The 23,377-nt window shown below is 48.2% G+C and overlaps 1 protein-coding gene across 4 annotated transcripts in view; it reads left to right on the top strand.

The window, feature by feature from the left end:
• kat80 (katanin p80) overlaps positions 1-19,295 on the top strand; it is a 239,222-nt gene extending 219,927 nt beyond the window's left edge. For all 4 annotated transcript variants that reach the window (XM_037427880.2, XM_075877832.1, XM_075877834.1 and 1 more), the window contains 2 exons: positions 11,462-11,578; positions 12,885-19,295. In XM_037427880.2, the coding sequence (XP_037283777.2) occupies positions 11,462-11,578; positions 12,885-13,017 (250 nt within the window). In that variant the 3' untranslated portion in view covers positions 13,018-19,295. The remainder of the gene's footprint in view (positions 1-11,461; positions 11,579-12,884) is intronic.
• The last annotated feature ends 4,082 nt before the right edge of the window (positions 19,296-23,377 follow it).

The raw sequence follows: 23,377 nt of genomic DNA on the forward strand, positions 1-23,377 counted from the left end.
GGATGCATCGCATAGTTCTGTGATAGGCGAGTGGTACATTTTCGCACCTCACCCGGTTGTCCATCTGCCATGTTCTGCATGATGGGCTGGGTTTGCCTGTTGAATGCCGTGGAATGTTTGCAAAAGGAACACCGTTCCCTCTACTGTTCTCTCGTAAACTTAACGAATTACCCCTACAGTTCTACCTATCCTGAATGCATAGAACGGTGGCGTTCCTTCGTTCCTCCAAAAAGAAACTAGTTCTTGGAACATCGTTCCTTGGAACGCCGTTCCGTACGACACTGTTTTGGCATCTTAAGGTACGCCGCGGACAAGAGCATTGTTCGGATGCAGAAATGGTAAAGTTGGGGTTTCTATGTGTACCGTATACTGTTGCACAGTTTCTCGCCACTACATATCTTGTATATTGGTGTGACTATTTTTCTGTTACTTTTTTCTGACAATTATAAACTATAATCGCCTTCTCGCTATCAGATGCGAATGAGATGGGCGCATGTAGTCACATGAGTACACCGCACCTTTCGAGCATTTGTTCTTCGCGTGTTTCCACACCAAATTAAGCGGAGAAGAAAGGCCGGCCACCTTCTCGGAACCGTGGCTTCCAGTGAGTGATGTACTGGATTCGATTCGCCGTGCTGCCAGGCACTCGCTGGTCCGTCTATAATAAGAAGAGGTTGGTGTTGTTCGTATTTATTTCTTGAGTAGGTGCTCTCTCATTTCCTTTATCTTCTTTCACTCTCTTTTCTCCTACCCATGACAGTGTGGAGACGCATGCTCGGGTTGCAGAAATGGTCGCCTTATCAATTAAGGTGCTATAAAAAGAAATGTTAGTTTGAACTTGATCGAAAGTTTAGACTTGCGTGTGTAATAACCAGTTCACCGTATTTATAGTGAGAACGAACCATTTGTAAGCAATGGTAATTGATAAATTTGATTGGCACCGCCTACACCCTCAGTAGTGCTCGGTTGGTACTTCAATAAATGGCATCAGATCATGTATTTTGATTACTCAACGTCTTTTGGAAGAAAATGAATTACATAAATTTTGACAACAATCAAACGTGCACTAAAGCCAGAGTTGTTGCATATTGCGACAGTGGAGTTCTCGCACACCCACTGACTCTGAAATCGGCAGCATATAGGTGGTGTTGTCAAGTCCTCCATTTGGCGTGGGGCATTTAACAGTGGCACAAGGAACTACTCGTATCATACTTGTATGGTCGACGCCAAATATTCGTTTACTGGCATGCAAAAAGCAGTGATACACTCCAACGCTGGTAAAAAAATGAATCTAACCATCCTGATATTTTTTTTCTTTAAACGGACATTGAAGAGCAAAACGATTTTTCTCGTATTGGCAAATTACTGTTACCCAATCTATAAAATGCCACATTTACCGTGAGACGACGCTTGGTAAGCGAGAGAACGTGCAGGGTGAGACGCCACCTCGAGATTCCCGCACCAAACACCATGACGTCACAGATTCTGAAGGCGTCTACTGGGTCCTGCACAGCTTCTAATCTAAATAATTTAACTACATAGTCATCTGTGGGTGCCATTAACCTAGCATACGAAGTTTTATAAAATTTCATCGAGCCTATCTCTCGAAAACACTAAATATATATATAAATTTTGAAAATGTTTTACGTAACGCATATATGGATTTCGGCGCGAAATTTAAAAATGGAACTTTATACTTTTCCCCGCTAATAATGAACTCATGATAGTGAGACTTGTGACATTAGAATTATCAGAGGGCAGTTTATAAATTTAAACCAAGTCATTGTTACTCTTTAGTGTCTCTTTAAGGTCCCTTTAAATTATATGTGGCGTTTAACGTGCTGAGACCACCATATGATTATGAGAGACGCCGTAGTGGAGGGCTCCGGAAATTTATACCATTTGGGGTTCTTTAACGTGCACCCAAATCTGAGCACATGGGCCTACAGCATTTTCGCCTCCATCGAAAATGCAGCGGCCGCAGCCGGGACTCGATCCTGCGACCTGCCAGTCAGCAGCCGAGTACCTTAGCCGCTAGACCACCGCGTCGGGGTTTAACACACGGGGTTTAAAACCGCGTCGGGGTTTTAAACACAGTGGCAGCCGTGCTCCCAGTATACAGTTAGGAAGCGCGCCCTCTTTCATGAAACTCCTTGCCCGCACTACTGAGCCTTAGGTCGGGTGCCTGTCTGCCCATTAAAGAAAAAAAAAAAAACTGAAGTGTGTGCCCGGCAGCACTATTACACTGTAGCACTTATAGTCGACCTTTGTACATGCATGCTACATTGAAGAAGGCGAATGCCCTATAGAAGGTGTTTTTTTTTTTAAGCAATACAGATATTTCTTTAAAAAACTATAACGGGTAGGCACTTATCGTCTTCGCAGCCAATTGCGTTTTCGCAGTGCCGGAGGAACCGAAACTAGCGCACGGAGTGCGTTATAGTTTCGTTTCTCCAGCCCCGCGGTCTGGAAATTCGGTGATGGATCTCTAAAACCACGCGTAATATTTTCAATTTGAAAAACTAGGCTCGCCATATTTTGTGACTTAGAACAACTTCGTTATATAAACAACCACCCAAAAATTAATAAATTCAAATATATTTTTATCAATTAATAATTCCTAAGTGGGAAGTTCTTTTTGCCTCGGCCTAGAAATTAGCCGCGAAGACGAGAAGTGCCTACCTATTATACTTCTTTAAGGGAAATTTTGTAAAATGTCCTGTATATGGCTACACTCTGCCGAAGCCCGACGATGGAAACGTTTCGTGTGTGTGCGTTATGGGAGAAGGGGCACGCCCGCATGGCTTAAATCATAATAAGCTTGCATGGTGTCCCATAATGAACTGAGTCGAGGTAATGAGAAATTGTCATACGGCGACCATGGCCTTATCAGGTTTTTCTACATCTTTCGCACGCAGTCTATTCATTATCCCTTAAAGTCTATGTCTCGGTATTTCGAGTGTTTTCATAGCTCTACAAGATGAATACCCCTCATTCTCCTTGATACCACCTTCGTCCTTCAAACTGACACTGTTCTCTGGCTCTCTCACAATGTTTGCTTATACCAATCCTAACTGCACTTTTTTATACTTTTTGTATACTCCACTTTTTTGTATACACCTGCCATCCCCCCTCCTGAAGCCTTCTGTGGCGCGTGGTGGAGCAAGGCGGGTGAATCACCTCGTACGCCGTTTTGGCTATGTCACCGCTGCGTTAATGCTCCGGCGCCCAGGTTACCGATTGGCCTACACATTGAGTGTCGTATACAAAGGTCGAGACTGTTTGATGTCCTTCGGTGCAGCGTTTTTCCTAGGTATACTGATTTATTGCGCGGAAAAAAGGCGTATCAGGAGCTCTGGTTGAATAAACGCGATATCAGACTTGCGTGGGCAACGCGTAGGCACACACATTTCTGTCGCACCTCTTAAGTAATGTGGAGCATTGCTCGAGCAGTCTCGAATCGGGAAACCAGTGAAGAACTCGGGTTGGCACCTCTTCTGTCAACGCGCAGATTCTTCGGACTACGTCCGTCCGGCTGTCCTTCTCCGCAGTGCGCCATTGTTTTTTCCCTGTTGTGCGGCGGGCGCAGCTGGGGCGTCGTCTTGCGAGACGACCCCGCTGTACGGGGGCGCGACGACAAGGATGTCGACGCCGCCCTCGGCATTGAGCGTGCGTTATTTATCACGCTCGAGCCACCGTTTTCTGGCCGTCCGATGGCTCCTTTTTCGCTGCACTGTTTATTTCCCGGGAGAAAGGATGCTCCTCCTGGCGTGTGTAGGCCCCCTTCATTGTGCGCGGACTGGGTGGCGGGCGCCTAGATTTATGGTCTCGGAGCCCTATAAAGTCCGCCTTTTCACGGGGCGCCCGGCACTCGTCGTGTTCGGCAGCTTTATTTCCTGGATGGTATTTGCGTTTATCGCGCCGAGCGGAAGGCCGATTAACAGCGCACCCGAGCGGTGCTTAGCGAGGGGGGTGGTGGCGACGCGCGGACACAAAGCCAGGGGGCCGGGGTTGTTTGCATGCGTCCGCACCTGCAGGCGTCCCCTCCTCCCGGGCGCGCTGGGTGGCGCGCGGAATGCCTCCCCGCACCTTTGGCGCTTTGTCCGCCGCTCTGGGCGCCTCCGGGGCCCCGCGCGATTGTGCGGCCCGGGGCCGCGCGACTTTCTCGAGTACGTTTACGTGAGTCATGGTTTCACAGTCGGAATTGGGCGCTTTGTCCGGTTTTGTGCGCGTCTGCTGGGGCGTGCGCTGTTGTTGGGCATTTCGGATACCTGGAGGAGCTGCGCTTTCTTCGCGGGTATGTTTTTAAACAGCTTTGACGGCTGGGACCAATGTGTACCCCTCGTGAAAAGCCGCCACTGCGCATTCCTCGAGTGCAGTCGTGACGACCCGTGCGTAATTGATTTGCTCGAGTGGCAGACTTCTGTCACCAAATCGGAACTAGATGAAAGCGAGACGCTGCAGTGAGCAACGCGCCACGGGTGGTCGTTTTGTTTTTTTTTTCTTCTATTTCGATCGTTGCATTTTTTCGATGTAGCGCATGAAGACAACGGTAAGCTTGTAATGGTTGTCTTGCTGGTTTTTTTTTTGTTTGATTATCGTCATTAATCATCTACCGTAATAGAAAGTAGGTAAGGGAAGAAATATATATATATATATATGGGTGCGCAAAGCAGGGTATGTGGATTTCACTAGCAGTGGTCTTCGTCATGTGCTGGGCGTAATAGTTGGATGGAGACCGTAATAGGAGAGCCCGCCACTATCAAGCAAGAACGAAAAAGAACAGCCCCATCTTTGACGTTCGTTGTGAAATCTCGCTGCATGTTCTATACGTCTAGCGGTATGCGAAAAATTCCAGAGGAGAGCTTCGGCATACACGTCGATGATAGTCAACACACCTATCGAAAGTTTTACTTTGCGTGTAATCAAATGTGTCTAGGTTACAGAGTTCTCAAATTCGAAGTTCGACACCCAAAGCTTTTGAGTCGCTTCAACTGCGTACTTGTCCGTCGTGGTGGCGTAGCGGTCTCAGTGCTCGGCTTCCACGCGAGGGTCCGCGGTTCGATTCCGGCCGTGATGGTCGTATTTGTAATAATAATAATAATAATAATAATAATAATAATAATAATAATAATAATATCTGGGGTCCAATGTCTAAAAACCACGACGTGATAATGAGAGACACCGTAGTGGAGGGCTCCGGAAATTTCGACCAGCTGGGGTTCTTTAACGTGTACTTCTAAGAACACGGGCCTCAAAAGTTTTCGCCTCAGTCGAAAATGCAGCCGCCGCAGCCGAGATTCGATCCCGCGACCTTCGCGTTAGAGGTCCACAACCACTAGACCACCGCGGCTGAGTGCATTTCGATGGAGGCAAAGTGTTAGAAGCCCGTGTATTGTGCGATGTCAGGGCTCGTCGAAAAACACCAGGTTGTCAAAATTTCCGGATCCCTCCACTGTTGCGTGTCTCACAACCATATCGCGGTCTGAGCACGTAAGACCTTAGATATTATTAGGGAGTTTTATAATAGCGCACCGCGAGCACTTGCGATGCGGTCGCTGCCACTGCGCATGCGTCGTACGCGAGCCCCGCTGTTCGCGGACCGCACGCAAAAAATCCGATATAGCGGGTGGCGTGTGCGGCCCAAGAACGCTGGTGTCGAGGCTATGTGTAGTTTTCGTGCATTTCAGTTTGCGGGGCAGCTAAAGTCCCTAGATTGCGCCCTAGGAGGGAGCAAACCTTATTCTAAAGCTCATATGATGCCCGCAGCGCCTGCAAACGTTATTCTAAAGCTCCCTATTGTCATCATCAGCTGCTGCGGTATACTTCTTTTAATGTCGATAAATTGCAGTGATCAACACACGCGTTACTGCACAATGGAGGTGCACATCTATTTTTGTGTCCTCTCGTTACACTCCTACTTGACGCTCTCAGTCATTTTGATAAGTACTGAGAACGCCTGCGGGGATCTCCGCGTGAGGTGCGCGCCGACCTCGCATGGGCAACAAACGAGGATGACTCAGTGCCGTGCTATGGCTGGCGCCTCTTTCGCGGCCAGCCGTTTTTTATCGACACGGTGTGCACTGTCGCTCTTTCATTGGTGCTGCGTGCTGAAGTAGCTGTTTGTAAAGGGCGCCTTGGCATGGGTTATCTTGGATGAGCGCAACGAAGTCTTGTCTCGTGGATTACAGGAGAGGAGCTTCTGTACTTTTATGCGAAGTACAGTTCGATTTGGCGCACGTTTTCGTATCGCTGTGAAAAGCAAAGAATGGGTTGAATAACCTTTTCATACATTTTGCTCAGTCGTTCTGCTTAGATATATGTGTAGGGAAAGTTCGTCACGAGTTTTCTTTGGCGAGTATATAGACGGAAGAGCCATAGGGTCACGGAAGATCACCTGAAGTGGCCGACGCAATTGCGCCTTTCAGGTACGCGTAAAACGTCCGACAGTCTCGCATGTGCAAAAACGCGAAGTGATAATGCATGAAGAAAACAAATATGATTATCTCACGTGCGTGCTACGTCTTCTTTCAAATGTCGTCATGTAGACAGAAAACTGACGTTTTTTTTTTTTCTTTTGGTTTCTAATGTGAAAGACACATATGAAATCGTGGGACTATGGGCACTACATTTATAGTGGCAGCATTCGCTTTATTGCGAAGACAATTGATCGTGCATTTTGTGTGTGCTCCTTTGCGAGCGTCTTTTCTCTTCTTTAACGCGCGTACGACTGTTGAAGCTAGAGCCCCGGACGGAACACTGCCACCGCTGCTTTTCACACACCAGAACGGGGCCTAGACTATACACGGTGGTACGCATTGTGGCGTGCCTCTCGTTTTCTGCTTGGTCACGGTTCGTCCGACGTCGACAGGCGAGCGAGCCATTCGTTCCGCGAGTCGACCGATGAAGACGTCAGGCGCCCCGCCACGAGAGGAGGAGCGGCCTTGCGACCGCGGTGACGCCAGTCACTCCCGCCGCCCAGGCTGACACCCATCCGCCGCAGCACTACGTGTGGAAACGCCGTGCGACTCTGCCGACGTGTCATTTTCAGGGGCCCTTGAGCGAAACTATATTTTAATCGAATGTAATTCTGGATCAGTTGCCCTGCAGTAACTTGTCGAGTCACAAGAATGAGAAAAGTTCCGTGCAATTTTTTGTCACTAACTTGGCTTACTTCCAGCAGCTTGCTGTTGCTAGCGCGTACTCAATCCACCCTTGATTTCTATCCTTCACAGCTTATATGATAATCGTTTGCTGTGTGTGCTAGTAATGCGTTTTGTCTGCAGAAAACGAGTGAGCCTCAAGTTCACTTATTCATTTGGTGGGCGACATTTTTTTGGTCGCTGCACTAATTTTCTTGTGCGGGACGCATTCTGCGCGGAATAAGAAAATGGCTAATCATTGTAGCAGCTTTGGATGCAGATGGGGGGATTCGAGTGCCCGCTGCTTTGGCAGATTTCGCAGCCAAGTTGAACGGGTTTGTGCCTCGAATGTTTTCCTTGTCGGGGACATCTTTATCGGAGAGAAAGAGTCCTCGGCACGGTGCTTCGACAGTGCGCTGCTGACAAAGAAGTGTTCGTGCGTGTGACATCAACTGTCGGCGTCCGCCTCCCGACATTTTTTTTTCCCCAGCGCGTGCATCGGCCGCCCGGTGCGCCGCCCGATCGCTGTGGAGCGCGCGGTCCGTTCAAAGGGTGCCATTGTGACTTTCTTCGGGACGAACGATCGATGCTATCGGCCGCTTTCCGAGCGTCCTTTCTTTTTTCCCTCGCGCACCCTCTTCTCTTTTTTTGTGGGGAGTCTGCCTCCCCGGTGGCGGCCAGCGCGACCTGGCTCCTTGTTTTGTGACGGCTGTCTCTGCGCGCCGCCCTTTTTGGGAAACGCGATCTGATGGTTATCGTTGGGTGTCTGAAATGGAGCCGATTTGTTATCGCGCCTCCTTTGACCTCGCTGGAAGCCGCATCTGCCGATAGCTGGCTGCCGTTGGTAGCGCGCCCTATTTGCCTCGGGCACTTCCTCTGGGCAGTTCGTTCCGGCCACTCAGCTCCATTGGAAAGCAGCTCTCTAAACGGGGCTACGCTCTCTTTTTCTGACATTTGTACCCTCGATTAGTTGTTAACGTCGGGACCGGCTATAGCAGCGGCGTCCTCGTCCCGCGAAAAGTTCTCTCTGCCGCTCCTTGTTCGCTACTCGCGACGCACGGTTTCGCCTTTCGTGCAGCGCAGCGCGGCAGCTCCGTTTTTCTTTTCTGGTATATCGATGTGCTTGGCTCGCCATTCTGTATCTCTCTCTTCGAACCTACCGGTGCGCGCGTGCATTTCTCGCGTCCCACTGCTGCTGTCGTCCTCACTTTCTTCGCGCGGCAGAGTGAGCGGTGATTATACACTTACCTGTTGCCGCGCGCGACCGAATGGCGGAGGACGCATCGCTTTCGGACCGTGCGAGCCGATTGTGTAATTGGAACCGCGTCTCCCGACTCAGTTTTGCCAGCTTTCGGGGAAGGTCTCGGGTCGGGCTTCGTGCGCTCATCTCAAAGGTCAACAACTTGATGGCTCCGGAGGGGCGGGGCGGCTCGTTTTGCGATCGGACTCGCTCTCCGCCGCTTCGGTGCCATTCGGCGTCCGGATCGCGCGTGTACACAGGCCGGCCTGGCCGCTCGTTACAAAGCAAATTACCCCCTCCCCTTCTTCACGAAATACCATTTTCTCGGTGGCCTGGCAAACCCGTTGGCCATAATTCATCTCAATCAAAGGAAAACGACTCGAGTGGGATCCGAGTCTCCTCCCTGCAATTACATTTGCAGTTCGAATGCGCCCCCTTCATATATGCGATTTCTGGGCGCGAGCCGTGTTGGAACGGAGGCCTCCGCGCTCCGAATGTCACGCGGTGGACCCTTCTCGGGCTCCCGTCCGCGAGTGCGTTCGCGGAGCTCCTTCTTCCTTGGTTGTGTGCCGGCGCAGACGGACGCGGCATATGCAAGCAGGGTTTCGCCATGTGCTTGCTTTCTGAACTCCGCGGAATGGCTCTCGCTAATAACAGTACCATGATTAGACGGAGTTTTTACAGATTGTTCTATAGGCAATTTCTGCGACGGGACAAAAACCGCTTTGGGACTGTTAGCATGGGTTCGTCGCAATATTAAAAATATGGTAGCCCGACTTGTATTTTTATCTTCTATGGGGATTCATATCTTAACTTCGAAAGTGGATTATTGAAAGAATTCGTTAATATAAACTGGTATAGTTCTTTTTTATCTGAAGTTTTCTGGGGTTCAATATGATCCAACATCTTGGTATAGTGCTGTAGAAAAGACGTCCGTTTGCAATTTCACGTTTACAGGGCATCAGTATCTATATGGAATTTTTTTTTTTGTGATATGAACGTTTTCGAAACTCCTTTCAAATGCTGTAGGGATGAACTTACCCTGCAATTTACGCTGTGCATGCGTATACATGTGAATCCCTGAACGCTGGGTCTAGCCACATGTGCCATTCAAATCACGTGTCGGCAAACTCAAAGCTGCGCTGTTTAGATTTGTACGAAGATCTTGCATTGCGAACTCTTGTCAAAGAAAAAGAAACACGTGTCACATATAGCATCAGTGTAGTCGTTTTTCCCTGTGGCCCACAGCGTTGGTTTCGTGGAGCAGACGCGAATATAGCTTTACAAAAATTACCTTCGTATAAGTATAGCAGAAAGCGCAAGACTCATAGCTGGCTCGGCCGGGTGTGCTTTCGCCGTTCCCCGTGGTATACACAGAGAGGAGTACATCCTCGGTGCCCATTCTCTGCGTGTACGTGCAGAGCTGACCACCTGTGATCTGGCGCGAGATTTCTCGAACTGCATGGCTTCACCGAAGCTCGAGCCCACCCACTTGTGCGTCCGCGAGTCACGCCATCGTTTTCGCACTGCCGCGCCTGTATACGCAGCCGTGGGTGCGACCGCGTAAGCCACCAACGACAACTTATGCACTCTTACCCACTTCTGCGAGCCTGGGATTGACGGGGGGGGGGGGGGGGGTAATCTTCACTACCGTGGTCGTTTGGCTATGACTTGTTGGTTAGATTGCTGGCGACGGGTGCCCCCTCGAGCAAGCATTGTTTGTCGGTGCACCCGCATCCAGTGGCATGTGTACGCAGTAATATCTCACGTTCTCTTTACTGTGCACCGATTCTTCATATTTGCATAACAGCTCATTTGCGAAATTAATTGCACGCATAGTCGAACACGAACGTAACCAAGATGTTATTTCTGGGTGGCAGGAGATGGGGCGTGTTCGACTACCCTATATATGTGCGTCTGTGTAAATACATGCAAACTGAAATATTTTGGTGGGCAGGAAGTTGAACCTCTCAACACCCATCTCTGGCGAAGTCTGTGTTGTGGTATGGGAGTATACGGCTTCTTTTGTTTCCACTTGAACGCAGTCGAAGTCCAAGAATGTGTTTCGTGTTGAGCGGTTTCATGCACATTTATTTATGAGCGCTCGGAGTTGGCTGCATTGCAGTGTTCCGCCGTGATCCCTGTTCGTTGACGCTCTGTGTTTGCAGCATGCCCACTGTTGTCGAAGGGGTGCATTTCTTTCGTTGTGCATGTGGTCTGCAAGGTGCTCGCACTTCGCGCCTTCTTCGTACCAAGCTCTGCGGCGTTTGTTACACGTCGCGTACCTCAGCTTCGTGCACAGCCCTCGTGGCCGCGGTGGTCGAACCGTCGTTGCATGCGCCGGGCCTTCGCTCAGAGTGCGGCTCCAGATTATGGCCCCGAGCACTTCTGCATCATTAATTACCTTCGTTAGCCGAAGCGTGCGATCGCTCCGTGGTTCGGGAGCGGTGGCGTGCCGAAGGTGTGGCTCCCGTGCAGTATGCGCCGGGGCCCGCCAATATATTCGGGCTGCCGTTCATTAAGGCAGCCGATGCGGCCCCGCCGGGAATGCGAGGAATGCACCCGATTGACCCGGTGCCGCATCGAAAATGGCCGAAGCTCACACCCTCTTATGTAAATAGTCGCCAAGGCATGCAACGGGCCGGTGTCATCTCCATGCCCGGAGAAAGTTGCTCTTCGGCCGGTGTACGTCCTCTGAAGCGCGGGTTGGGTGGAGCGCCAGGTGTTGTACACTCTATGATGCAGCATTGCTTCGTGGCGGGCCTATCGCTCGGTTCATTGATTTATTCGGGTCGCTGACTGCACGCTCGCGCCGATACCCAACTCGGGAATGGCAAAGCCGAATCGGCCGGGCCTTCGTGTCGCCTCTTCCTTACTTTTCATTTATCTTAAAAACACTACCAGTCGCTGGATTTTTTTCTTTGCTTTATTTATGGTGGGGGTCAACTTTTTACGGGGCGGATTTGCCGATACACTTACACATGTGGCGAAGTGAACGCATTGTGCGCCTCGCGAGTGGCTGGTATGCAGTTGACGGCCTCTTTAAATAATGCAGCGTGTTTTCCTGCTCCCTGCGCAGGTACATGTCAACCGGTTGTGCCTGTCTTCGCATCCTGCTCAAGAACTTCGCCTCAATCATCAAGACGAACATAACAGCACCGCCCGGTGTGGGAGTGGACATCTCCAGGGAAGAAAGGTGAGAGCTGCGGTGACCAAAACAGCGAATGAAACGCGCCACTGCGTAGTCGATTCGTTCGCACCGCGTCGTATAGTAGTAGTTTGCGCGGACGAAGCGACCGGCTTCGACCCCGGAGCTTCGGCGGCCGGTATAACGAGGCGACAGCGCGTGCGGGGAGAGGGGCGGCGACTGCGTGCGTGCAGGCCGAGTGCCGTGAAATCTCTGTCTGGGAGGGGCAAGAAACGCCGTAATTGTCCGACTGTAATACTGGGCGTGTACGTAATATATCGTGCAGTGCGCCAGAGGAGTGGCTCGCGGGAGTTCCGGCGCGCCGTCTCTGAGAGAGAGCGAGGGGGGCAGCTGTGAAATTCATGAAGGAGAACGAAACGGAAACCAGATACAAACTGGAGATGTATGGCCTGCGCCGCGAGGCTCGAATTTGTTATCATTAGTTTGGGGGCCAACCAGGGGGAGGGGTGCCGTGGACGGCGTCTGTAGGGAGGCGAAAAACGGCGCCCAGTGAGAAAGGAGAAGAAAACAAAGCAAACTCCCGTCGTCCCTTGCCATTTTAATTGCGATTGCGATCGCGCCGCCGACCACTCGCCCTGACGGCCGCCGTTTCTCGCGGCCCTCCTGTGAGGTACAATTAGGCGGAGGATTCAAGTCCTGCGGGGACGCATAAGCTCCCCAAACACACCCAGGTTACCCAACAGACGGACAGCGGTCATTACTAGGCTGCGAGCTGCACCGCACTGGTTCCCCGCCCCGCGCTTCCTCTGCCGGGCCGCGCGTTTTCCAGCGCCTGTCGCCCCCTCGCGCGCGCTCCTTCTGTTTCGCGTCCAACAGGCTTCACCTGCTCGACGCGACGCGGCGGTAGCCATGGCGGCATAGGCGCTACTTCGGCTCCGTGAACGGGCCCTGGGCACGGGTTGGCACGGCCCCCGAACATTTCCTTGTCCCTTATGACAGACTGTTGTCGACTATTTCGCTGAAACTTCTGATGAGATTTCAGGCGAGTACGTGCTTAAAAGCGCGCACAGGCGCGCGCGGCTGACCAAACAGTGTTGGCAGCAAGAAAAGAGCAACGCACATTTAAACGTACAGCGCCCGTGGCTGTCTTGTCTCATGCGTGTTAATCTCGGTTGTAATTTATGGCCGCCTGCCAACATTCCCAGCTGATTTTTCTGTGCTATTTTTGTTGTCCATCGAAGCCACAAAATGGGAAAGCTTTACACTGGCTCATCTTTACTGCCGGCATTTGCGATCATCGCTTTTTACTGTGCAGTGAAGCATCACGCGAACGCTTCTCTTCTCGTTCCGACAGGTACAACAAGTGCATGAGCTGCTACAACCAGCTGCTCTCCATCCGGTCGTTTCTGCTCAAGCGCCAAACGATGCAGGGCAAGCTGGGCCACCTTTTTCGCGAGATGCACATCCTCATGCAGGGCCTCGAGTGAGCTCGCCGGCGGGTCCGTCAACACTCAAGCATCCACCACCGACAGTGCCATTGTGTGAATACTTCTCCACTCGCAGACGGGCAACCGCTGATGCCTTGAGACGCTGGATAGTCTCCCTTCTCGTCTTCTTCGCCAACGAGAGAGAGCTCATCGGAAAGCGCGCGCCTTCTTTCGCTTTGCGATGCTGGCTTCGATCCGTGCCCTTTCGGGCCTGCCGGGGGGGAAGCGAGTGCAAGAGCTGATGAAGTGGCCTGTCGATGGCGTATGTCTGCCCCCGAGTCGAGGCTATAGATGCGCCTGGCCGACACCTTGCCGGCCACAAATTCCCTTCGGCCGTGCGCATCTCACGGCGGTGCCTTTTGTGACGACAGTTTTGACAGGAACGCCGCTCTGTGATAGAAAAGCCATGTTATTGCGAGGTCTTTGTGTATGCCATTGTACAGTACTTTTAGCGTTTCTGTCGTGGGTTTTTCTTTTTTTGCCGTTATTCGTTTTTTTTCTTTGAATGTTTTTTGTATGGGTGATACACAGCGCATCCTTCACTGTGTGTAGATGAGCGTGTCGTTTATCATCTGTATTTTTTTTTTTGGAGTCGCTGATACTAAATATTTATGTTATTGCCATTTGTGTCTTGCGCTAGTACGCGCGTAAAAAGAGTTACTTTTGTATCGCGTAACACCAGCTGAAGTCGATTTGGAAAGGATCCCGGAATGAAACTGTAGTATACACACATTACAATTGTCAGCTACTCACCAGTTTTCCTCGTGGTGACTTGAAAACAACGACGCCGAATGTGTGGGAAGCGTATACATGGCTCGTGTCTGTGTGGATGTATCTTGCACATTTCGTTGGGTTGCCATTTTATCGCGATTGCGTTGAGCGCTTCGCCCGTTACTGTTTCATATTAAAGTGCTACTAGGTGGTGCCTTGGTATCGTTTTGCATTGCCGTTGTTGCGCCAAATCAACAAATACTAAAAATTAATGGGCTGTGGATTAACGTTCAGCAACGTTTGCGTCACTATATGGTGAGTGGCGCCGCGGGTTCCAGTTCGCCATTCATGACGTTTGCGAGTCGATAATGTAGACCTGTTGTGCGTCTGCTTTGAGGCACGCAGTGTTCAGGTCAAGTTCAGAATTTCAGTGCAGTTTCTTGGACATTATTGTACGGTCTTATTGATTGTAATGGAATACAGTGGGATTTCTGGTACCACGAAGGATTGCGATATTGGTTGAAATTGAAACAAAAAAGCTACTAAACATATTGACCTTTCCAAATAGTCTTTACTTGGCAGCTGGCAAAATCATTAAGGTGCGGTGCTTAGCTGTGTGTTGTGTGGTTTTGTTTCTCTCGCGTTCTTGTTCGCACGTCTTGCCTTCTGTCACGGTGAATCCCTTACAATTATCCCACTTTTCTGTTGTACTTAGCTTCTTCTTGGCTGGAAACCTTGCGTAATTGAAATAATCTGAATTTCTGGTGCGTATTTTGTCAATCGATACTGTGGAGTAAAAACGTGTATTTTTCGGGTGACATAGGGTTCATTGGCGATGCTGAGAAGACCTTTTTTCTTTACGTCGTTCTTCAATGAAAGCAGCATTTGAATATCCTACTTGCGTAATTAAATTATGGAAAAAATACTGCCCGATGTCTTAGTGCTTGGTGATCCCGCCTATCGATACCCACACGCGCTGTTCATCACTGTTTGCGGCACGTGCTGCATGTGCGACTTCATCGGTGCAGCAGATCGAAAAATTAATAAATTAATATTTCATGGTGCTTAACGTGTTACCATTTCGAGATAGCCTTTCCATTGCACAAAAGAAAACTTGCCGTTAAAAATGTTGGCAGTCTTTCGAAGGAAACCAAGTGTGTGATTCATTGAATGTTTTGCAGGAAAAAAAAAAAAACTTTGTGTGGGGAGAGGCCAAAATGAGCGATGGGATCAACTAACTCCGCTCGGTACGGATCATAGTCTGCATCCTTGGTAAACGTATGGCTGGAAACAATGGCGCTTGACGCGCTGTAATTCCTTTTCTTTTTAATATTGGCTGCCGCTGATTTAAAAAAAAAAAAAGCGTTCCGGACAATTTAGGTAAGAGCGCTCGAGAGATAGAATAATCTCGAGCGATACTTTCGTTTGATAAAATTCAAAGGGCACCGACCATGGAAAAGTGTACAAGTAGACGTTTCGGCTCCCTTGACGGAAGCCTTGTTCAAAAAAAAAAGTTTTCGTCGTGAACTATAGGCGCCCTTCAGAGGAGCCGAAACGTCTTTTTCGTACTATTTTTTATGGTTGGCGTCCTTTTAACTTTCTTTTAATTATATCATGCCACTTCCCTACCAGACGGGTCCGCGTCGAAACCTCAGTTTCAATGCTTTCGTTTATTCGCGCACCATATACCATTTGGTATGTAAAAGTGGGCTGGGTAAAGTGTCTAGTTATATGTAAATTTGGTCGTAAATCATCACCACTTTACTTAACTCGTTACGTAATAAAAAAGGGGAGTGGTGGAAGTAGCGCAGGACAACACTTATCCATGCTTTGTAGTGCTCTTGGAACACGTGGCATATATTTGCTGCGCAATCATTCGATTATTACACCGAGGATCCCATCCATAATATACTGGATTGTGAACGTTAATTTGTAAAGTGTATACTGGTGGATCTATAAAACTACCAATAAATTTACAAAGGTACTGAACCTTCGTCTCTTCAACGATCCGTATACTGCTCAAGGAACTCCGTAGTGGTTTAATTAACAAGCGACAGTAGAGCTGTCTTTGGTATGAACCATTTATACAGAACAAATAATAATAATAATAATATCCCCGGCTGCGGCGGCTGCATTTTAGATGGAGGTGAAAATGTTTGAGGCCCGTGTGCTTAGATGAGGTGCATGTTCAATTAAAGAACCCCAGGTGGTCGAAATTTCCGGAGCCCTCCACTACGGCGTCCCTCATAATCAAGTCGCGGTTTCGGGATGTTAAACCCCACATATTATTAATAATAGTAACGTCGGGGGTTTTATGTCTCAGAACACGTTATGATTATGAGGGACGCCGTAATGGAATGCTCTGAAAATTTCGCCCATGTGTTCTTTAATGTGCACCGACTGACATCGGCCTGGGAATTTTGACCGTCTGGTGTTAACTAACGTGTACCGATTGACATCGCAGAGTACAAGAACCTCTATCATTTCGCTACCGTAGAAATTCAACCCCCGCGACCGAAAGCATTCTAACCACTACTCTCAGCATTCTAACCACTACTCCAACGAGGCCGACGGAACGAACAAAAGAAGGGAATTTCGAGGGCTGGTCTATTTGTTTGACACGGCTGTTATGAAAACCAGCTTCATTATCAGCAGGTTTTCATTGAGAACGTAGGCGGAACGTGTGTCATGCTTTTCTGTTCTTTCTTAAGTTTTCTTTATTAATAATACTTATTTAAGAGTTTTTACAGAAAATATTTGTTCTCAGCCATGCGTTTACCGTGGTTGGATCCGTACAACCGTTTGATAACGCGTTTCGCTGACGCGAAACTCGGCTCTAATGTCTCCTGTCTCGCTTGCGCGTTGTTTTCGGCGTTCCAAGTATTCAACCTCAGTGCGAAGTAAATTAGAGTACGTGAATTAGCCGCTCCCCATTGTGCTCCTACGTCCGTACATTCATTGCAACTGCATTTTCGATGGGCTCGAATATTCGGTCGCACAGCTTTTTCGTCTCTATTTACTATGGTCATTATGTGAATGCTCGTGTAGCCATTTCGAGAACGCACTTGCAAGGTGCTCTCTCGGTTTCGCGAGTGCCAGCCCTGTACTTTTTCCACACGAACTTCATTAATATATTGCTCACGTTGGCATGACGGTGCTTCAGTGTTAGGCGACTCCTCAAAAGACTCAGCCTGAGAAAACAGTTGACTTGTTAGCGCAAGAAACGTTGTTGCAGGCTCAAGTATATATGTATATGCATATTGTTATTTAAATTTTTAGGTGAATGTTTTCTTGTATAGTAACAATTCGAACGCTCTGAACTTTTGCGAGAAATATTTGTCTACACTTCAAATATAGGAGGTACACCATTGTTGCCCAAAAATACGGGCTCCGGCAAGGCTATATTCGTTTGTATCTGTGCAAGTAGCCATCGCAGACACATCACAGCGTCTTACATTTCAAGCGTTTTCCAGCATCTGTCGCACATCGGCCACACTCGAGATTGAACATGAGATTTGAATAAACTAATTAATCTTATGAAATGACTGAAACTGGAAATACGGCTTTGTAAAATACGTTCCCGCTAGCTAAGTGTTGAGAATGTTTATAGACACCGGAGTGATGGTTTAAATCGTTTGCTGACAGCCATTTATAACCATTTACCACAGTTCACGAGTTACTTGTGCCTTTTAAAAACCGAATTGTAGTATCCTTCCGAGGCAAATCAGTATCTTCCTTTTATTTATTGGCTTCTGATAGGTCTTTCGTTAGTCACTGAACTGGTATGCGACCGTCGGTATTTCCTTTTTTTTTTTTTAAGTTCACTTGCGCATTCTTTGGCTTCATCACGGCAATCTTTGGGGCACCGCAGTGGGACAGAAATGTGAACGGCGTGTTCAAATCTTGTCATCATGAGTGCGTGAAGGCTAATACTGAGCTTTAATAATATGCTCCTTTTTTTTTCGTTGCGAGTGCGAGAGTGCGTGGTTAAGTTAACGTGTGTTGTGTAGATGCAGTGCTTGCGGACTCACAAATCCCCATATCACTTCAACCGCAAAAGACTGTTCAAAACGCCGCTTCATTTGGCCGATCTACGGTCGGCACCCGTGCCTTTCGTTATGCGTCGAGAAGGCGCGAAAGCTTGTGGCCGCGATGTGTAGGTAAAAAAAAAAAAGTGCTCTGCGTTAGAAAGCGCACATTGACGCGCAGTATACATTCCAAGTGGAGGCTTGCGATGCGCAGCGCTCTCACAGAGATGATGAAACGTTCCAAACAACGAAATGGTATGAGGGTGTGAAGGATGGCAAAAGCGCAGCCGCTCGACTTTCGCGCGATTCCTGGCGTTTTGCATCTTGTATATTTGTCGCTTTCGGGTTCGCTTGCATACCTCTTGCTCGAATTAGCGCCTACCACCCGCACATTATAGACGTAAGGGGCAAAAACTCTCGACAGTGTTGCGGATCATCGTCGTTTTTCTTTACCTTGCACATCTCTTGTGTTCATTGTAAACAATCTGGTGTCCTGACCGGCGCACCATTTTCTAGAGTGTTTTATTTGTCGTCTCATTTTTTGCGTTACCTTTCGACCCCCTCCCCCCCCCTTTTTTTTTTCAGCGCAGCCACGTGCAAGACAGACGTACTGCCATTTCGGTTAATAAAGACACAGTCTAACATGTGTATCATTATATGGCCTATTATTGTTTAATTTCATTATACGCCCCTTTGAGTTCTCTGGCGTGATGTTTAGACATGGTAAAGTCTTCGAGTTGCGAGGAATGATTGTACTTTAGTCGACAGATTCTTTGACAAAAAAAAAAAAAGGGCAACTGGTGTTGAAGATGTGTTCTGGAAGCGATCTTTGTTCTGTTTCTCTGGCTTGTTGAAGTGTCGTCTAATGAGCTGCTAGAGCACTTCTTGTTACTGAGATAATTATTTGACTTAATCTGTTGTTCAGCCAGTTATTGAGTCTCCTTGACCGCTGCCTTTGGCGTAACGAGTTAATGGTTTGTTCCATTCTATAGTGCACTGTTGTTCATGGTGGGAAAATGCCTCGGGCATGGTTTTCGTTCGAATGGGAATAGCTGAACGACCGTTTCGTCTCATCGCAGATCAACTCACTCCTCGTCCTGTCCGCCTACATGAGCGAGCGATGCTCCCGCACTGCGTGGCGCAGGGAATATGTGTGGTTTTGCATTTGTTCAAAAAAGAGTGTTCACCTAGAATGTGGTTTTTGTATGTCGCCTTCTGTGACCTCTGTGAGGTCGTTAGGGACGTTAGCATAGCCATTTTCCGATTCGTAGGGCCAACTTAGTCGCTACTGGCTGTTCATCAGAAACACATAATTTAACCATTTCACTTTTAAATGAAGCGTTGTGCTCGCTGTTGGCGCACTTCGGCTCACCCCCTAACGATGATCATAACCATTCCTTTGTAAACTCACCTAGTGTTTATTGCTTTTCATTTTGTATGATTGACACTGTGCACGGTATGCCGCCAGCTGTTTTTAATCTGGTGACGCTGCCTTTTCATTGTGGAAAAAAATGAAAATAAATGCGTTGTGACAGCAAATTATTTGTCTTGGTTGCTTCTAAATGCGATTCTACGAATTAAAAGTCAACCTGGTATGACTAATGGTTGTGGTGAGGCCTGGGGGAACTTATCAAGCACCCACCTATACGTAGGCAACTTCCGACACCACCGCGGCATACTCAGTCGTAACGGACGTGGCGTACGCGGCACGGTATGCAACTATCGATGAATGGATACTATATATATATATATATATATATATATATATATATATATATATATATATATATATATATATATATATATATATATATATATATATATATATATATATAAATTGTATGTAAATTACGTAACTATCTAATAGCCGTAAAACGTGAGTGAAACGATGCTTTTTGCGACATGCCGCGAACTGAAGAGGCACCTCTGAGCCAGGATCGCGTGTTGTAGCCATTTTAGTCTATACTGCGTGAATTTCACCCGAAGAAATTCGTTCACGCATGCATGGTTAAACCTCTTTTTCTTTTTTCATATGTTGTACCCTACAAATCAGTCCCGCCGTGGTGGTCAGTGGCTAAGGTACTCGGCTGCTGACCCGCAGGTCGCGGGATTAAATCCCGGCTGCGGCGGCTGCATTTCCGATGGAGGCGAAAATATTGTAGGCCCGTGTGCTCAGATTTGGGCGCGCACGTTAAAGAACCCCAGGTGGTCAAAATTTCCGGAACCATCCACTACGGCGTCTCTCATAATGATATGGTGATTTTGAGACGTTACACCCCACATATCAATCAATCATTACCCCACAAATCGACCGGACCTTGACGTAATTGGATGTCTTGAGTACCCGTCTATTACCCTTGTCGTATGGTAGTCTAACTGGAGTAACGTTTGATGGCAGGTATAAGGTTAATTGCAGTTGTCGTTCGTGTTCCTTTATGGACTGTCAGTTTGCGCTGCGTGGAAAATTGAAAATGGCATGCTCATGTTTTGAATGCCAAATTCACGGTATGTTTAAAGGTATACGTGCGTGAATTCTCGATTACTTTTGACCAGCTGCGTTTCTTTAACGTGTACCTAAATCTAATACGGATGATGTTCCATATCGCCCTGCCGAAATGACGTCGCCGTAGCCAGCAATCTAACCCGCGACCTTGAACTTAGCAGAACGACACGTCAGCCTGCTAAGTTACCATTGCGGTTGCGCTCTTTCCGTACGCATGTCCATAATTTGTCATCGTGTACAGATTTACCGGCATCTTGTTAGATGCTTAGATTAGAGTTAGTTTATCTAATCGCTGTCATGTGCCGAAAATCTGCGTTTTCCTATACACATCTTTTTTACTTCTGTTTGAGGTACTTCATTGTTTGCAGCTAAGTAATCGTCATTCCGCAGTTTTTGCAGCTGTCGTTGTCATCCACCTAGATGGCTAGGGCTGTACCTTCCAGTGATGGTCCAACTGCGGCATTTCGCTGTACAGTTTGACCTCTGTGCGCCTAACTGTGCCTCTATGCAAGCGTATCCTGCGCCAACTGCGCCAAAGTTCATATTTCGCCAGCTTCAACATCATTGTGGCAGTTATGGCTCAAAACATTCTTAGCTTGGCACCAAATTCACATAGCTTTTGCATGCTGCCGCACAACTCACTTTTCCTCTTTCCTTCGATGTGTGTTGCCTCTTTATACCTGACCAAATATGTGCGTGTGATCTCCGTTATTTACGGCTCACCATTTTGTCGATATCAATTCTGGAATCTCGTCGCTCTTATTGAGTAGCAGTCGATAAAGTGTAGAAAAACTATGTTTTAAGTGAGCCTTGTTATCGGACATGCGGGCCATGCGGCTGTATTGTATTAGACACCGCGCTCTGTAACCGCGGGTTCTACACGCATAATGATTTTTGACGTTTTGCGTGTCAAGACCACGAGGCGTATTCTCGCAAATGATAGTGGTTAGATATTTTGCAAAATTGTTTGTCAATATCGGGGTGCGAGGTTCTTCGCCATTTCGATTGTAACTCAAAGCATGAATGCGTGGACTGTTTCCTACCCACTTCTTACAGATGCTCGCGAGTGCTCAGTGGGGCCTGCATATTTCCGCCAATCGGACCATATATAGGGCGCATCGACGAATCTGTAGCGTCGCTAGCGCCTGAGTATCTCCATGTTCGCAGACTGCGGAAGTGTGGTTTCTGCTTGCGGGGGTTTCGTAATTAATTTAAAGGACAATACAAGTTAGTTTCTATGAATAATCGTGTAAATTGGTGGGAAATAAACTGCATGAGTCTAGTTACAGCTCTCAACACTTGCAGGACACTAAATATACTTTAGCGGAATCCAGTTATAAAACTGCCAGTGGCGGATGCAAGAGGTCATAAAATTGTTAAGAGGAAAGGGGGGGAGGGCGTCTTCAGCGGCGATGACTCCGTTCCCCTCTCGCTAAGTGCGCGACGTCTCATGTTCATGCGCCATGACCAGTAACGTTCTGGGCAGGGCTTGTGCGCGTGTTTACTCTCGCTCGAAGCGCAGCTTTCTCGAAAAGGAGGGCGTGCGTTTTTCTTTTCGATTTTTTCGAAGGTTTTACTGCACAAACTCCTCGTAATTTCCAGGCGCGATCACACACCACCTAACACCCGCGCCGCGCTTTCTGCTTTGTAAAGCGCAATCTTGCATGGCGAGGGACGTCCTTATCATGAAATCCTACATGTCTCATCTCCTCCGAGTGTCCGATATGTGGTTACACTGGCATTCCTTAGGGGCTGCATTGTCGTCCACAGCGTGGCTTATAATATTATTAACTTCTCTCAACTTGGAATTAGGTGGTCTACCCTCGGGTTACCCTGTCTTTGCAGTAAATGCTTCGGTAATTTTTTCTCCGAACTCTTATACCCGTGACACACGGGCAAAAGTAAAGTACTTTGAAGTAAACCCCTTTTGTCGCCTAAGGGGACCATTTGCAGAAAGGAGTGGCACTGATGACACACGGCACCGGACTACTGCTTTAGGTGGTGCCTCAGAAGAACGCTGCAGAAAAAATGGCGCTGTTTGTGGAAGCAGCAAGAGTGGAAATATTAAAAAGAATCTGCGCATGTACATCACATTCAGTGACGCCGGAGCATAAAACCGTTTTTTTATTGTCTGGTGGCTTATAATGCGCATACCTGTAATTTTCTTTCGCTTTTTTGCGTTTTTAGAAGCAACCTAAGTTCGTCTGGCAACTATGAACAGTCGGTGTTTTGCTGTTTTTGTTTTTGTTCCTCAATATGCGAGGTGCCCGTGCATGTCAGGTTTTACAGGCCTGATCTTAACACACACTAAACAAGCAAGCGGGACGCGTGCGACAACGCGTAGCGTGAGTGACCGTCTTATCTGAATGTCTGTGTCAAGTTGTCAATTTTGCTGTGAACTTGCGCCCGTGTACGCGGGATACCGGCGTCGGTGATGCTCTCAGCAATCGCCTGGTACACTCCACCGTTTTGCTTTTGCCCTCGCAAGGCGTCCAACTGGTCCTCCCATAGCTTTGTCAGCGCCCAGGTCTCCTTTTCAGTTCACTGGACGCGCGGTTTATTCTTCACCGACTGAGCAGACTCTATTGTTACAAGATACTACGTCGCCGACACAGCAACTGCCGCTGCCAACCCTGACATGATCGCGCTAGTGACGTAATTCAGGCGTTTGAGAGTATGGACAGACTATAGGCCTTCATTTTTCAACAAATCGCACTGCTGCTGAAAATGAAAACATTTTCTCAGCGCAAAAAAAATACTGACAGGGCACCGCAGTGTTGCGACACGTTTTCTTCTATTGATAAATTATGCACACTGTATGCGAGAGTACTCCCTTCCTGCCAGAAAAGTAGATGCGGGATCTGCTTTTGCGAAAAGGATCTTTGCCGGAAAGGAGTTACTCCTTTGTCGTGTGTCACTGCGCCCGAACGCCTTTCCGAAAGATGTCCCCTTGTCTAAAGGACTTCAGGGTGCCCGTGTGTCAGGGGCATTAGATACTCTCACGCTCTCTTGGCCCTTGAAGTGGTAGATCGCCATTATGGTCCTTTGCGTGGTCATCGTGTATTTGTGCTTGATTAGTGTCCTTCGCAGGCCAAGGCTTTTATCCGCGCTGCTACCT

Source organism: Rhipicephalus microplus, chromosome X (genome assembly GCF_043290135.1).
Source record: "Rhipicephalus microplus isolate Deutch F79 chromosome X, USDA_Rmic, whole genome shotgun sequence".
Taxonomy (NCBI): domain Eukaryota; kingdom Metazoa; phylum Arthropoda; class Arachnida; order Ixodida; family Ixodidae; genus Rhipicephalus; species Rhipicephalus microplus.